The 16,228-nt window shown below is 38.0% G+C and overlaps 1 protein-coding gene across 2 annotated transcripts in view; it reads right to left on the bottom strand.

The window, feature by feature from the left end:
* The window catches only part of cib2 (calcium and integrin binding family member 2), a 38,016-nt gene that overhangs the window by 17,930 nt on the left and 3,858 nt on the right, over positions 1-16,228 (bottom strand). For both annotated transcript variants that reach the window (XM_006628920.3, XM_015343432.2), the window contains exon 2: positions 14,745-14,779. In XM_006628920.3, coding sequence (XP_006628983.1) covers positions 14,745-14,779 — 35 coding nt within the window. The remainder of the gene's footprint in view (positions 1-14,744; positions 14,780-16,228) is intronic.

Here is a 16,228-nt window from a genome sequence, read left to right as displayed (position 1 = left end):
ACTACACTGCCCTATTGCAAGCAAAAACCAGCTGACATAAAATCAGCTTTGCTTCTTGATTGTGGGTTTATTGCTCACAGGCTACTCTGTGCTGGTTCTCGTTTCAAGATTATATCATTTTAGGTCCCATAAAATGCATGTCTCTTCTGCCACATCCCTTTTCTTTACCTCGTCCACAGTAAACGAGGATAAAAAGAAGGCAACATAGTAAATTGCTGCTCACGTCTCTTTGCTGGCTTTTCCATTCTCCCATGGCTGGTAGCAGCGGTAGAGTAGATTCAGCTTTTTGTGGATTCTTTCACAGCCATCCCCCAGGTTGTAGGGGTCACTGATCGTTTGCCTGCAGTCTTTGAAAAGCTCTCTGACCTTAAACCTGATAGTGTTGCTACTACTGAATGTCTTCGGTGTAATACTGTATCTCCTTTTATCCCCCAGGGGAACTATGTGTCACAGGGCAGGAGGCAGCAGTAGGTAGGACCCTGTGCGTGACAAACTCCGGTGGAGTCAGGTCGGGAGGGGGATTGAGTTCCAAAACAGCATGGTACCAAACGAGAGGCGAAGTCGTGGTCTTGCATGAAAGCGAGGAGTCAAAGCCAGTAGGGTTCCAAATCGATGAAGTACCAAAACGAGAGGGGAAGTCATGGTCAAGAGGGAAGTGCTGAGTCGGTAGCCAAAAAGTAATAATCGATGAAAGGTGAGACTAGAAACTCGTTTCGGAGCTCAGGGAGGAGACCTGAATAGTGAGCGAGGTACAAGAGGAGCATGAGGGTTTGAATAGTGTGTGGTGTTAATTGGCGTTTAGGGAGACTAGAGCTCGTGTGAATGCGGGAGCGCTTGCACGCCTGCCTGCGGTTCATGACACTGTGAAAGTTTATTAGTGCCACCGAGAAAAAAATAAATTCTCTTGTTCATACGAGATGGTAGGAAACCTTTGGAGGCCTAAATATAGTTCTGGACGCTTCCAAAGAGGAGAATGGTGCTGTAGGTTTGTTTTTGTTAATTTAATTTAAAGGAATAAAAGGATTGGGGGTGTGAATAAATGTGACCCGTTCATTTTCTTTACTTAAATGATTTGTGAGAAATATGACTGTGCTCTTTGCAAAGCTCTTACAATTACTATATGAATGTCCAGTTGGATTTCTTGTTAGAGTCTATAAAGTCCTGTAAAAAAACCCAGCACATAACACTACTAGAAAAGGTCGAAAACCCTAAAGGATTTTTCTATTGGTTTTCACACTGGAAGAGATTCTAAAGGGTATTTTCTGACTAGAGTGGCCCACGTATAACCTGACCTGTGTTTCCTAGCACACAGATCAAATGTCCTTCCTATAAATTTGAATAATTGGAAGAGAAAAATCCTTCATCCTGAATGTGCGTCATACAACAGCCATGCTGACCTGAGTGGAATTCAGTACAGGCCAACAAATAAGATTCCAGAGTTTCCCTACTTTATTAGCCTAATTAGGTCCCTTGATGGTAACTTTATCTATCTCTTCAGTCTCCTGTATCTGGGTTTAATTTCTTAAAGTAGTCACTCGATCTTGAAATAACAGCAATTAACAATATATTTTGAAATTCAAGAAGTATAAGTCAATCCCATTAGGAGGAAAAGTGAGCGATTATGCATCCGCTGTATACCTGCACAGCGTTCACCCATTCATCACGGCAAGCCAGAAAGACCTGTGCAGTAAAACAATGGCAGGGACCTGTGGCTGATTCCTGGCTCTGAGGTTCTGTGCAGTTCTCACCGGCCTGCAGCTCCCCTACCCATTGCTGTTGCCAGCTGTGTATCCGGACTGGAAAGGAGCTCTCTGGCACAGTGATAAAGGCACTTCACATGACAGCACCAGACACTTATTTCAATCTAACCACAGTGTCTTCCTTTCAACCACATGTTTAACTCCAGTATGTGAAATCACCCCTACAGTATACTGTATGTAAAGCTCAGTCTAAATCTCACAATTCTCCTAAATGCCTAAATGAAAATCTTGCTTTTCCTTGAATTCAAACCTTCTATCCCTGAAAGCAAAAAGGATCCTTTCAAAATGATGAATGACACTCAACGTGCAGCTAACATGTAGGGGACGTTTTTTATTGATATTCTTACACCGGGAATGAAGTTTTACATTTAGAGGAAAGCAGGGCTTTACATTTAAGGCCATTTCTTTACATTTAGGGGTTATGGTATAGGATTCAATATTTGTACCACTTCAGACACAAATGAAATGAGATCCGAAGAGGCTTCACAAAGGCACCTTGATGAAAAAAGGTCTGTAACAAAAGTCAGATTGCCTTCAGGAATGTACTGTATGTGCAACACCGACAGAGCACTATAATTAGCCATTTGGTGGTCACATAATATTCAACAGCAGCAATTATTGCCATGTGAAGCGTTACCTAATTTGTACATTACTCCACGAAATTTACTTGATCGTTTTGAAACAAATGGCACCTTTTGAAACTCATCCTTTCCCAGGTATCTGAGGAAGCCTCTAGAACATACTGTACAGGCATGTTTGCCACATTTAAAATACTACTTTCATGTATTTTCTTTAGATTAAAAATGTATTTTAACTCTCTGCACTCGACTCTTACACACAAATAAATTATTTGAAAGCAAAGCAGATAAAAAGCAATGTTTTATCACATTTCATTTTATTTTGGTGTGGAATTCTAGGAGAATATTTTCACTTTTCCTATTCCTGATACCATTGCTATAAACAGAATAATATAAATAACAAACCAGTGGAATCAATTAAAGCTGAAGTATGTGTATTTGTATACAGTATATACATAGAGTACAAAGGAACAAGTAACAGGTTTATTCCATGCTGAAAAGAGAAGAAAGGAAACAACATTTCAGCTGTGGAAACCTTTCTTCTCTTTTCAGCAGGGAATAAACCTGTTACTTGTTCCTTTGCAGCCTACGCATGTTGACGCAGATCCCCACCTGAGCTACTTATACAAAAAAGTACAGGTCTGGATGTGGTAGTAGCTATTGAAACACTAAATCTTGGTGTCTGGATCACTTCCAGCCAAGCTCTGCCAGTTCTGCTAGTACAGCAGTGCACGTTCTGCTGAAATGGACAGTACAAGAATGATTGCAGGCATTTTTCGTTTTTTTTCTGTATGTGTATTTGTTTAGACTTAATACCATACAGACATGCTCCTGAACTCCAAACCTTTAAAAACCATGATTTGCAGCCAGTATTTAAAAACTGCTCTCATATCTCTCTTTTTAAATAATTCCAAAATATCTAATTCATTTAAGCCGTACATACTGTAGAAACACTGTATAAAACACCAATTCATGTTACAAGTTGGGCAATGATCAATGAATATTCATTTTTGACGAGCAACACCCAACACAAACTGTCACATTGCAATTGAAAGGAGCTTCGAAGTTTGTGCCCTGAGCTGGCAATCAGTTTTTATTCAAATGGGAACAGTGAAAGTTACACAAAGGAATCGTGATACATCTTTAAGAGAAAGCCAAAACAGAATCTTGGAAACAGTCAGCTACTATAAAACAGTTCAAAGCAAAATGTCTGACAACAAAGCTGCTGACCGCTGGTGTGAGACATGTAATGATTCTACCTGCACGTCTTCGTGGCACGACCTCATTACAGCAGCACAGTTACCCGAGAAGCACTGGCAGCATAGTCAGAGCTGACTGAAGCCATTCTAGGACGTGGAAAGTTAATATTCACATCAGTCTTCAGGGAGCCTTGGGCAGATAATCTTTCAGTACTGCTTTGCCAAGCGGCAAAGCGCGGAGCTTTTGCAGTGGTGGAATGACACAACCATCAACTTAAGGGGCTTGCTTTGCTGCCCAGCGGGGTGAACGCATCTCACGAAGCACTGACTGTGGGCAGGGTCTCTAGGCAGGACACACTATATCAGCAGACTTCACCTGCTTCAACTGCAGGAGCTGGCAGGATCTTAGAAAAGTCCTTGTTGTTGTTGTTGTTGTTTCAATATCATGTCACACAGCAATTCCAGGGCGCCAGCAGTTCCCTGGGAATGTTTCGCAAACATGCAGCACTCTTCTGTAAGCACAGTAGATGTTGTCCCAGGAATTTTCCCATGTAACAGATTTTACACATCTCCCATTTCCTGGTGGTGATGTTCATTTGTGGAATTTCGCTGTTTCGTTACAAGATGATGACACTGACCTGTTTCGTTAAAAGGCAGAGCATTCTTGATAATTGTGGCAGTAAAGATGCAGACCATTTACAGATTGATCATGACATGTTTTGTTAAATACACTCAGATTATGGCTTTATTTAAAATCCCAAGGCCAATTCTGTAAATTCAGTAATCATGATCATGCTTCCATTGTGTTATAAGGATAACTTTTTTTCCTAAAAATACAATGTTCTGACATTGTTTAGATATCTTTTGGATTGAACAACATTTGTATAGTTTTGTATAGTTCAATGTCTCATGGAAATCTATATACAGTATATATTCTGATTAGAGGAGATGGTGACTTCCTAAGAGATTCAAGAGCAGTTAAAACAAAAAGTCTGAGCTTGGGTTGCTAAATGGCCTGAACCAGGAACAAGATTTCTGGTTTTACTAGTCTCTATTAATCTGTAAAAGAGTTCATGATGGATTCTACTCTGACACATACCTACCTCATTTAGGATATGAGCTCACAGCACAAGACTGAATCAATAATTCAAACTAGTTTATGGAGATAGTCCCTCAGCCAGTGTAAAAGCTGTAGTAAGCAGCCCCTATGTTGACAAACAGTCAATCATACTGTATACAGCACACAACTTGATGAGACCATTTACCAGAAGTGTCAATCGATGCTTATTTTTCTTTCATGTATTGGGCTTTTTCCATTCCATAATGTCAGCACATGATTTTACAGAGCTATATTCTGTTTATAGTATATGGCTCTCAGAGGTATTTAGTTTTAAACATTTTTATATCAGACTGATGCTAGCTGAGAGACAGTCCTAATGACTAATTACGAAAAACAACAAAGTAAAGAAAACAGAAAATCCAGAGGGGCATATAAACTGTTAACCTAAAACAAAACAGACTATATGTAATTATTGTATTTTCTCTATTGTCTTATCCAATAGGAAAGGTGTGCTTTATCGTAGTTGTTTTAGGAGCTTCAGGTTTCACTCCTCAGCCTGTCATTTCTCATTGCCCATACCCTGATCAGTGTTCTTCACATATAACATGATCATCTACACGATGTGCCATAAAATGATTTACTTCATATTTTGGAGTCATTATTATTTATGTAGAGTCGAAACACACAATTATGGCTCAGTGAAGTGATAATGCCATTTGATTTTTGGCATTGTTCAAAGAAATCATATTTACATAGACCGGCATGATCCTAATTCTGTTCTGTAAAAAAAATACATTTAAATTTGAAAGAAATGTGATAACTCTCTCTACAGATATTGGAAAACTAATTATAAACTTTATTTCATATATTGCGCCTTTAAAGGTGGCTTCTCAAAGCGCTTTACAGAAAAACAAGAACAAAAAAATACACAAGATATGCACAATGAAAATACACAATGACAGGAGACAGTAGATGGGGGCACTGAATACGGTAGGAGCAGAGCGGTATAGAACAGAACCAGTTAAATAAAGGCCCTTCTGAAGAAGAAGGTTTTGAGTCTGTATTTTAAGGAATTTAGAGAAGGTGAGTCTCTGCTATCCTTGGGGAGAGAGTTCCCGAGCTTTGGGGCGCAGCAGGAGAAGGCCCTGTCATCCATAGAGTGTAGACAGGCTTGGGAGACAGATAGGAGTCCAGAGTTAGAAGAGTGAAGGTTGCGAGGTGGGGAGTAGGACGATAGTAGCTCAGACAGGTACTGAGGTGCCAAACCATGCAGAGCCTTATAGGTGAGCATGAGGATTTTGAAGTCGACACGAAACTTGACAGGAAGCGAGTGCAAGGACTCCAGGATAGGAGTAATGTGAACACTTGCACCAGACCTGGTCAGGATTCTGGCAGCCAAATTTTGGGCATACTGGAGTTTATTTAATGTGGATTTAGAAAACCCCAGCGAATAGAATGTTACAGTAGTCAATGCAGGAGAAGACAAATGTGTTCAACAGCTTTTCAGCAACAGTTAGTGATAACTAACTGATCATTTCTGAGGTGAAAGAATAATGTTTTCACAATATGTTGCACATGCGGGACGAATGTCAAGCATGAATGAAATATCACCCTCACGTTTTTCAATTTTGACTGAAGCTCAAGTTACAGTACCATCCACAGATAGGGTTACAGAACTTGCTTTACAAAGTTGATGGGGGGTGCCAACAAGCATGACTTCAGTCTTGTCACAGCTTAGATTAAGGAAATCCATGTTTTTATGTCAGAGATACAATGAACGTAGTTTTGAGTATTGTCAGCATAGAACTGATAATTGAAGCTATGTGATCTTAAAGCTGACCAAGTGGAAACATGTAAATACTAAAAAGTAGGGGGCCAAGTATCGAGCCCTGAGGAACACCAGACTTAACAAGTCTAATTACAGAGCTAAATCCGCCAAGAGGGGCAAAGTGACAAAGGTCAGTGAGGTATGGCTTGAGCCATTGAAGAGAAGCGTCAGAAACTCCAAACACAGTCTCAAAACGAGAATGTAAGATATCATGGTTAACAGTGTCAAAAGAAGCACTGAGCTCAAGAACAATGAGGATAGAAAAAGAACCAGAATCAGAAGCTAATGGAAGATCATAAGTGACCTTGAACAGGGCAGTTTCTGCGCTATGGAGTTCACTTTCAGGATGGCAAATATACATAATTAAAATATCTACAAATATATACTTAATTTGCTCAAATCCCCCCCCCAAAAAATGTCAAACCATAAGAAAACAATCCTTATTACACAGGCAATGCTATATTCTATCAGCTGATAAAGTGTATTGAATCCAGGCTAGGTTTGAAACACATTAGCGAGGAATAATTCCATATTTAATAAGAAGTCTGATAAGAAGCTTTATTAATATTTAAAGGCATATTAGAATAATTCTAGTATAGTAAATATGTCACATATATCCAATTACTTTTTGATGCAAGAAGTCCTTTGTGATTACCAGAGATAATGTTACCTACAGTATTTATCTTTTCCATATTCAATTTTCCTGATATCTATAACTACCCTGTGTTCCAGTGGGGCTCATGGCAGTCCTTGCCTGCAACAACTAATAAAATCAATATATAGTATGTCTTTCTGTTGATCATGCACAATAATCTAAAATAACAAAGTACTCCCTATAAATCTCAAACGTCTATCTCACTAGTGAGAATCGCTGCAATCAAATGGCTTCATAATTCTAATGCAGGAAAGCCAGCAGCTAAATTGAATCGTAATTGAGTTTCATCCAGAAAATACACTGCTCTCGTCTTACTTTTAAATTCAATTAACACGTCCATACAAAAAATCCAACACAATGGTTAAAAAACAGCAGAAGGGTATTGAGGTAATAGAAACTGCCATACCAACGTGTAAGCGAGAATGTTCTATGTGCTTTTGTATACAATCATATTAATTTAACCTCAAGAACAGTCCAGAGGCACAGGAAACAGTTCATGTATTTCCAAGCTGTATAGAACAAAGTGTGGTGGTGTAATACACTTAAACCATTCTAAAGTAAGTTGTTACACTTCACTAACTTTATTTCTCTTATAGTAAATTAATTCAGAAGGAATTTTGCCCACAGGGAAAATTGCACTCTAGGTCTTTTACTTATTGATCATGTTTAATTTGTATTTCATTATACTTATTGTACAAAATAGAAGCTAGGGATTATGAGAATTGAATTTTCCAGGCAATCATTTTCTTTAAATGTGAAATTTTATCACGTCAGCACTGTGATCAAAGGGCTTTGGGGAACATGCTTGCTGTGAAAATGTCTCGGCCAATTTGCATTGTTCTGTTTTTTCACTCAGCGATTGTCTTTCTTTATACGGAAGCACATTTCAATGACTCTACTGACTTTTTATTTATAGACAGTTCATCCTGAAAATCGGTATTTTGTAGCACAAAAGCAGCTTTTTAGCTTTATGGGTGTGCAGAGAAAAAAAAAATTATGTTAATGACAAGGAACACCAGTCAATAAGTCAGTTAGTGGCATGTAGGGGCTGCAATATCCTGTTACTGTTACTGTAACATTAGTTTTTTATGGGACAGGGTTGTTAGCCTTGTGCCCTACCTCCAACATAGAGGACCTGGCACCCAACGTGGGACACAAACCCACTACCCTGAGAATATGAGACTCAGTTAGACTCGACTGATAAAATTCCTATAGGCTGCTCATGTGTAGTTTACATCACATTTTGGTAGATGCAGCACAAATTAAATATTGCTAATACGTTGCTTGTTTTATTCTCACCAAAACTGTGTTGTTAAATAGTCAATTTAATAAACAGTCAACGCAGTTTTAATTGCCAAAAATACAACTGGAATTGTGTACATTGTTGATGCTTTTAACACATTTATATACAGTAATTCTTGATTGTGTCTAAGGTGTTTAAGGCACCTGCAGAACAGGATAAATTTTCACGCAGTTGATGAAAAACGTTGGATGACAAAGTTAAAAAATAAGTTAACTTTATTTTACTTAGCAGTTTCATTCAATGCCGAAAAGCAAGTCTTTGCATAAATATGACAGTTAATTAAATTCAAACCTAGAGAGGGAACTGAGAAAGATGATTAGATGAATATGAAAGAGCAGCTAAATTATTATTTTTCCTTTTTTGCAATATGGGCAGCTGTGACAAAGGCATTGTCACAGTGGCAGTTCAGGCTTTTATACGGTTTACTGCTTGCTATCAGCTCATTCCAGTAACAGCAGAGATTGTGATAGGGCCAAGGGAAAAAGAAATCACATTGTTGCAGAAACAGTTGTGCAGTAAATCGCGTTGGCCATTGATCTAATCTCTCTATGAATACACAGTTTTGCCTATACTCTTTTGGCCCAAGCTGCATGATCTTCACACTGAATTTGTACTAGAGCTGTCGTGGGAAGGATTATGGCCATCGGATTAGCAATACAATTGATAAGAGAGTCAGTTCATCAATCCATCCATTTTCTAATCACTTCAATTCAGTGTCGCGGAGAAGCCAGAGCCTATCTCGGCAAATCAGTTCAGTGCATCATTAAAAACAGTGAGTAATGTATTGAGCTGATTAGCAAGGCTGTATTGATCAAAGGGGGTCTTGAAAGAAGCAACTATTATCCCCAGTCTTAGTACATTTATGCTATATTTAGAAATCAAAAGTTGAATTTTTTCAAATTGTTGAGTTGAGTGAATCAAAGATCACATAAACATTTGATCTTAAGGGAGACAATAGGCATTGCTGCTATCTTATATTGACATTATATGCATATTTACTGTACAAAGTATATCATACAAAACAACCCATATCTCTTATAAATGCTGATTTTAACTTGCATATATAATCCATAAATAAGGTAACATATACGTTTGCAAAAGGCCTCAAGCTATCAACCCTTAAGCTATCTTTAAACATAACAATACAAACACCCATTAAACGACTAGATCATATATATTTTGCTGTGCAACATCAGATTAATTCAAAAGGCTTGCTTTATAGTTTCTGCAGGCTAATTAATTTAAAAATATTAGAAATGTAATAATCATTAGGTACAGTAGATACCTACGTTTACTGCTCAGTAAACGTAGAAGGTTTTGCTCTTTTATTTTTTTACTTCTATAAACAAACAGAAGAAACTGCTTACAATTGAGCAAAATAATACAAAACATGCATCTTAGATCTCTGCATCAGTATGTTTAAGAGCAGGTCATAAAAACAGAGAAATCACACACAGATCCATCAAGCCAGTTGAATTATATAATATCCTTAACTCAAGACAAAGTTGATAGACAAGCAAAAATGATACCATGTTGTACTGAGGCAGATCGTGTTACAGAGTTAAATGTCACTGTGGTGCACTTTTCAAAGAGACAAGTGATCTTTCAGTCTTAAATAAAGTGTTCTCAGACTTCAGCTGATTTGAGGATAAACGTTTGCGCAAATTTATTTGTAGCAGATCTTACTTTTTCATCCTAAAGACACACAGCTATTTCCCAGATATGAAAAGGACCAGGTTTGCACAGACTAGAAGGCTTCCCTTTTAACTTTGAGGAATTTTAAAATGAGAGCAAATGCAAAATAAAAAGAAATGGAAATGCACAATATAATGCCTTTCAAGACGTGCAGTATAAAAAGGCCTTATTCGGGAGACAGTGTTTTGATTCTAGATGTCAAGGAGAGAGATTGCAGGTTGCCTCCTCAGTGTGGATGTAGTATTCGTGAAAAAGTTCCCATAACGAAATACAAAGCAGGCAGCTAAAGTTCACATGAGCTGTAAATTTTCAAAGTGGCTCAGGCTGGTCTCGTTGAGCACACAACCCCAGTCTCATCAAATTCCAACTGAGGCCAAAACAGCGATGATTTTTTATTGGCTTGAGATGAGAAACGGTATATAATGAGATTCAGTGAGGACCTCAGGGTCCCAAGGAGGCTGACACTGAGTGATTTATGGATTCAGTGAATGTCTTATGAATATGAATGCATGGATGATGTGTGTACTAAAATTCACTGGATTATTTACAATTTATTTATTAATTCACTTTGATTACTTACAGTACAATCATTTCATTATATATGTTAATAAAAAGAATTACTGAGGTCAAATAAAAAAAGAATTACTGAGGTAAAATAATGGCCTTTAAAATGAAGGTTTGGTTACTTATGTAGACATAAGTACTTATGTGTCACTGTGTTTGCTACCATCAATTCTTTTGGAAAATTTCTATCGGTAAATATCAGTTAATTTTTTATTGACTTTAGTAACAGCAACACTCCTATATAATACAAGTGAAATTTTATGAGCTTCTAAGACAACAGCACTAGCGACAACAATAATTAGAGATAAATGATTAATACAGCTTATTTTTTTATTCTGGAAAGGTAATTTCTAATCCTTGGCCTTTGTCTTTTCCATAGTCCTTGAGCAAAGTCAACTATCTGTCGCAAAGCCTTTATTCAAGAAACAGCTAAATAAAATTCTTAGATCAATGTGCTGCTAACACCCAAATAAGCAACACAAGCTGAAAAACCTCCCACGATTTGTAACCTTTCTTACATTCTTAATTATAATTATAATAAATATTAAATAATTAATTATTTATTATAACATAAACACACCATTGAAAAAAACAATGACTAGGCACTAGGCTGAACACAATACTGAATAACCTTGGTAACGAAGGAAAGCAGATATCGTATGTACTGTAATTGAATTTGAAAGTGATTTAAGAATTTAGTTAAGTTTGCAAAACTACAACACACTTCTATGCCCAGGAGCATAAATTAGATCTGAGAGAATATCAAAGTTCTGATTGAATATTTCTATCATTTTCATTGTTTACATAGGAGTTTTTGATAAGGAGAGAAGCCTGTCTCAGCTTAAAAAAAAAAAAAAGTTAAAGAAAGCATTTAAGAGACTAACCTCCAATCCACTTACAGGATAAGGAATTGTATAGGGCTAATAAAGAAACATTATTATTATTATTATTATTATTATTATTATTATTATTATTATTATTATTAAGGAAGAAGAAACAAGTAAAGGTTAATTCCATCCTGAAAACAGAAGAAAAGAAACACGTTTCAGCTGTGGAGCTTTCTTCAGCTCCATACATCTTAGTTCTTCTCTTTTAAGCATGGAATAAACCTATTCCTAGTTCCTTTACTGCCTACACTTGCTGACGCAGCTACCTACTACAACTAATAAGCAAGAATATGAGTGGAACCAGCATAAATTACATACAGTCCAATGGATGTATAAAAGTGTTCTTCATGTTTTTGTTTATCATGAGGACATCATTGGCGTTTTCCAATTTGCACTGTTGGTAGATCATAAAAACAAGTTCAGTAGTTTGGAATGCAAGTTATATTCTGAACCAACACTTTTTCAAATCCTTCAGTTTTGCACTGCTTCTCATTTTGTCAAGTAGGGATGCATTCTAAAGGTCAGGTAGGACAATCACAGTTCATTTCCTTTCACAATGTTAAATGTACGCTCCACAGGAAGCATGTCGTAAGTTTTAAGATTTCCCGTTAATGTTGTTCATGTTAAGATGTCATGTTGTCACTTGACTCAAAACTAAGCACACTCCAAAAAACAATTATGTTGTCATTGTTGTTGTTCTTTAGGAAATTACAGGCATACATGGAAGCTTCACAAAGAAACACCACAGCTCTTAAAGTCAGTGGGAAAATGACTGAGGCGTTGACAATGGATTTGGACAATGAGCTCCACAGTCATGCAGAGCTGCATAGAAGGAGGACATTATCACCCACCATGAAGTCCTGAACTAGCTGATCTCAGTTTAAAGTGTTGGGCTGTATTCCTGCAGCAAGTCCTTGAGGTAAGATCAAGCTAGTCTGTTATCCTACAGTCTATGCAAAGAGGAGAACCTTAAAATCCATTCTAAATTTCAAAGGGAGCCAATGGAATTTCTGAATAGAAGTGATATAAAGATGTAGTATAAGAGTAATTTTAGTTAAGACACACGCCTCTGAATTCTGAATATGCCAAAGCCTATTATTGCATATTAGAAGATACCCATGGTAAGAAAAGCAGTACAGCAGGTTGAAATTAAGGAACAAGTAAAGGTTTATTCCATGCTGAAAACAGAAGAAAAGAAACACAACGTTTCGGCTGTGTAGCCCTCTTCAGGTGTCAAGCGAAGTGACTCCACAGCCGAAACGTTGTGTTTCTCTTCTTCTGTTTCTAGCATGGAATAAGCATGGAACTTTACTTGTTCCTTTGCAGCCTACGCATGCTGACGCAGCTCCCTGCCTGGTGGAAGGTTACATTAAACATCGAAAAGCAAGACTTTGCATTAAGTGACAGTTAAGGCATGTATTTTTCAGCATCAGATAGACAGAACAAGGACCTTCCCTGGACAACACTATGATATAGTGTTGACACTATGATATAGGAAAATTATATCACTGCAACGTTACTAGCATGAGCTTCAAATGACAATAAAGGGTCAAAAATAATAACTTCAGTCAAGGTTTTAATTTCAAGACTGTCAACAACACTAAAAATTACAGACTTGTGTAGTTGCTGCTGGGAGTTGATTCTATGAATAGCCTTGATCTTAGCTTAGCGTAAAAAAGTTTCTTCTATCTGTCTTAATATCAGGAAGGCACTGCAAAAAGCAGAAACTGCAGCAGTAATACATGATTTATAGACCACAATAGGAACATATGTACTGTAGCAGTTAATAATATTGTACAGCAGCAGTTGACTATGTGGGCACAGATGGAAGGTAAACAAAACTCCCAGTGGGGGACAATAAACATCTGCTTGTCCCAGGTCCAAAGGTTGCCCCCCACCGGGCAATGAGTTAGTTCTAATATATTTATAGTTTGATCATAATAGATCATAAAGAATCTCTGCAAATGTAAGGGTACAGATTCTGCTGTCCTGGCTCTGTCGTCAGGGTTATCCAAGTAAAGTAGCTGAGGTTTCTTGAGTCTGTTATCTTAAATGTAGCATTCCAGGTTTTGATGTCACGGAATATGCTTGGTTTTGGATGCAGTGGTCCAAAAAATGAGAGAATATAAAACTCTTGAGTGTCATCAGCACAATAGTGAAGCCCAATGTCATGAACAATGTAGAACAAGCTGAGGAAGAGGTAACGTATATACTACAGAGTAAAGTTCCCTACACAGGACCCTGTGGAACACCCTGAGCAAATGGGATTTCACCCAATTTAAGACAGTCAATAAACCCCAATTGATTCCTATTAGCAAGGTAATAAATCAACAAAATCAACAAAGGGAAGTACTAGTAATTCTAAATAGTTTTCATAGTATCAAAATTTGTACTTGAAACCAGCATGAGAATTAAGTGAACCAGAGTCAGAAATCATCAGCAAGTCACTGACTGATAAAGGCTGTTTTAGTGTTGTCTAAATCCCACCAGGAAAGATTTACACCTTGTTAGATGTAAATTTGCACTTGAACTGTACACCCACTACAGAATTGATGGAAGAAACTCAATATTGGAAATAGGATGGCAGTTATTAAGCACTTTATAATCTATCACAGATGCCACAGTGGCAGACCAGATTTGAAGGACTCATTTATGAGGCTAGAAACAAGTAGACGAAGAGCAAAGAAGCTAGATTTAAGTAGGGATGTTGACATTGCGTCATGGCTAGTAGGTCTCATTTTGGCTACACAGCAAAAAACACTTTTTTTAATACACATCATTAGGATGGCTAGAGTCCTAAGATAGATTTTTTAACATTCTTGTAAGAGACACATCTTATTGCTTAGCTATCAAGAAGAGCAGTAAGTAACTTGAGATTTACATCAACTTCTTCAACATGACAATCAGCCTTTCTCTGAATGAGGTATTCTAATAATTAACAACACATTACACAGAACCAGTAAGCCTTCTGATTAACAGAGACAAGGACACACTGACCAGATACAGCTAAAGAGCACATACATGGTTTTTTAAAAAATAAAGATTACCATTTTATTACAAAGAAACCAATTGAAATTGGTGGGGACCTTCATAATGTGACTTACAGCACTACCTAAAATGCACTTGAGTGAGGTGAAATGATCTTTTTTTCCCATTCAGCAAGACTTAATAAAATGGCACTACGAGAAAGCAACAAAGAGAAAATCGTCACTTACCGTAGGATTTCTTTACGTGTGAAGAAGGTACAATCCTATAAGACAAAAAATATCACAAGTTAATCTTCAAGTCCCAAGAAGAAGTCCCAAGAGAAGGGGTCAAAATCAATCCTGTTTTTCACACGTAATACATTGGTGTGTTAAGAAAACACCAGCAAAAGGTGTCTGTTAAGCCATCATCTGAAACTTATTCATACACAAAGGTTAAGAACATGTCACTGATAATTTAGCCATATGGTAATTTTCATATTCTCTTTCAGCCTGTTTTAAGCAGTGCCATTTGTTTAAATGTTAACTAAAGAATAGCAGTTGCTCTCTGGTGCTGTAATACAGGACAGAGTTAACCTTCTTTACACAAATGATTCACAAGCCCTCAGGAAGTTAAGGCAGTAATTACGTGTTAATCTGACCACTTAGCTGGTGACCACTGATTGAGTGTTAACGATTCAGACAGCATTGTTGTATAGAAAACATCGATGCCTTTTCTCTGAATCTGTTTCTTAAACTAATTTAGCACAAAGGGCGCTGGGTCGATGCCTCTCAGATGCATGTGGGCCTCTGAGCAGGTTTCACCTTAACAGCCAGCTGCTAAAGGAAATATAAGACACTGCACTGTGGCTTTGGGATGTAGATTTCTCTGGGCTAAAGGTGGAAAATTCTGGTGTCCGTGGCTGTCACTCGTCACAGGGAAGGTGAGGCCAGGAAACTCTACCTGGCCAAGCAGACCTGGCAGTTTCCTCAATTTGAGGGGAAGGGCAGGCAGCCATGAGTGGGGATTCCAGCTCACAGGAGCACCTTGGCCAAGAAAAGTCTTGATTCCACTCACACTGTAATACAGCTGCTGCTGAGAGAAAGCACGATCAGAAAAAACAGTGCCTAGATTTGCTTTATTCCCCCTTTTTTAAAAATAATCCAATTCCTCTGAAGGTTATGTTTATCTTAATCACAGGTTTGTTTCAATTCCACCTGGGAAATGCGTTGGAGAACAGTGAGGAGATTTGTTTGGTGACTTGATATATTTATAATAATACACTTACACTTATATAGCGCTTTTCTGGACACTCCACTCAAAGCTCTTTACAGGTAATGGGGATCCCCTCCACCACCACCAATGTGCAGCCCCACCTGGATGATGCAACGGCAGTCATAGTGCGCCAGAATGCTCACCACACATCAGCTATCAGTGGGGAGGAGAGCAGAGTAATGAAGCCAATTCATAGATGGGGATTATTAGGAGGCTCTTTTCGAGAAGCACCCTGGGATTTTTAATGACCACAGAGAGTCAGGACCTTGGTTTTACATCTCATCCAAAGGACGGCACCGGTTTATAGTATAGTGTCCCCGTCACTATACTGGGGCATTAGGACCCACATGGACCGCAGGGTGAGCGCCCCCTGCTGGCACCACTAACACCTCTTCCAGCAGCAACCTTAGTTTTTCCCAGGAGGTCTCCCATCCAGGTACTGACCAGACCCACACCTGCT

This window comes from Lepisosteus oculatus, chromosome 5 (genome assembly GCF_040954835.1).
Source record: "Lepisosteus oculatus isolate fLepOcu1 chromosome 5, fLepOcu1.hap2, whole genome shotgun sequence".
NCBI classification, from domain to species: Eukaryota; Metazoa; Chordata; class Actinopteri; order Semionotiformes; family Lepisosteidae; genus Lepisosteus; species Lepisosteus oculatus.
The sequence above is the reverse complement of the archived record's forward strand: the minus strand, read 5'-3'. Positions and strand labels throughout refer to the sequence as shown.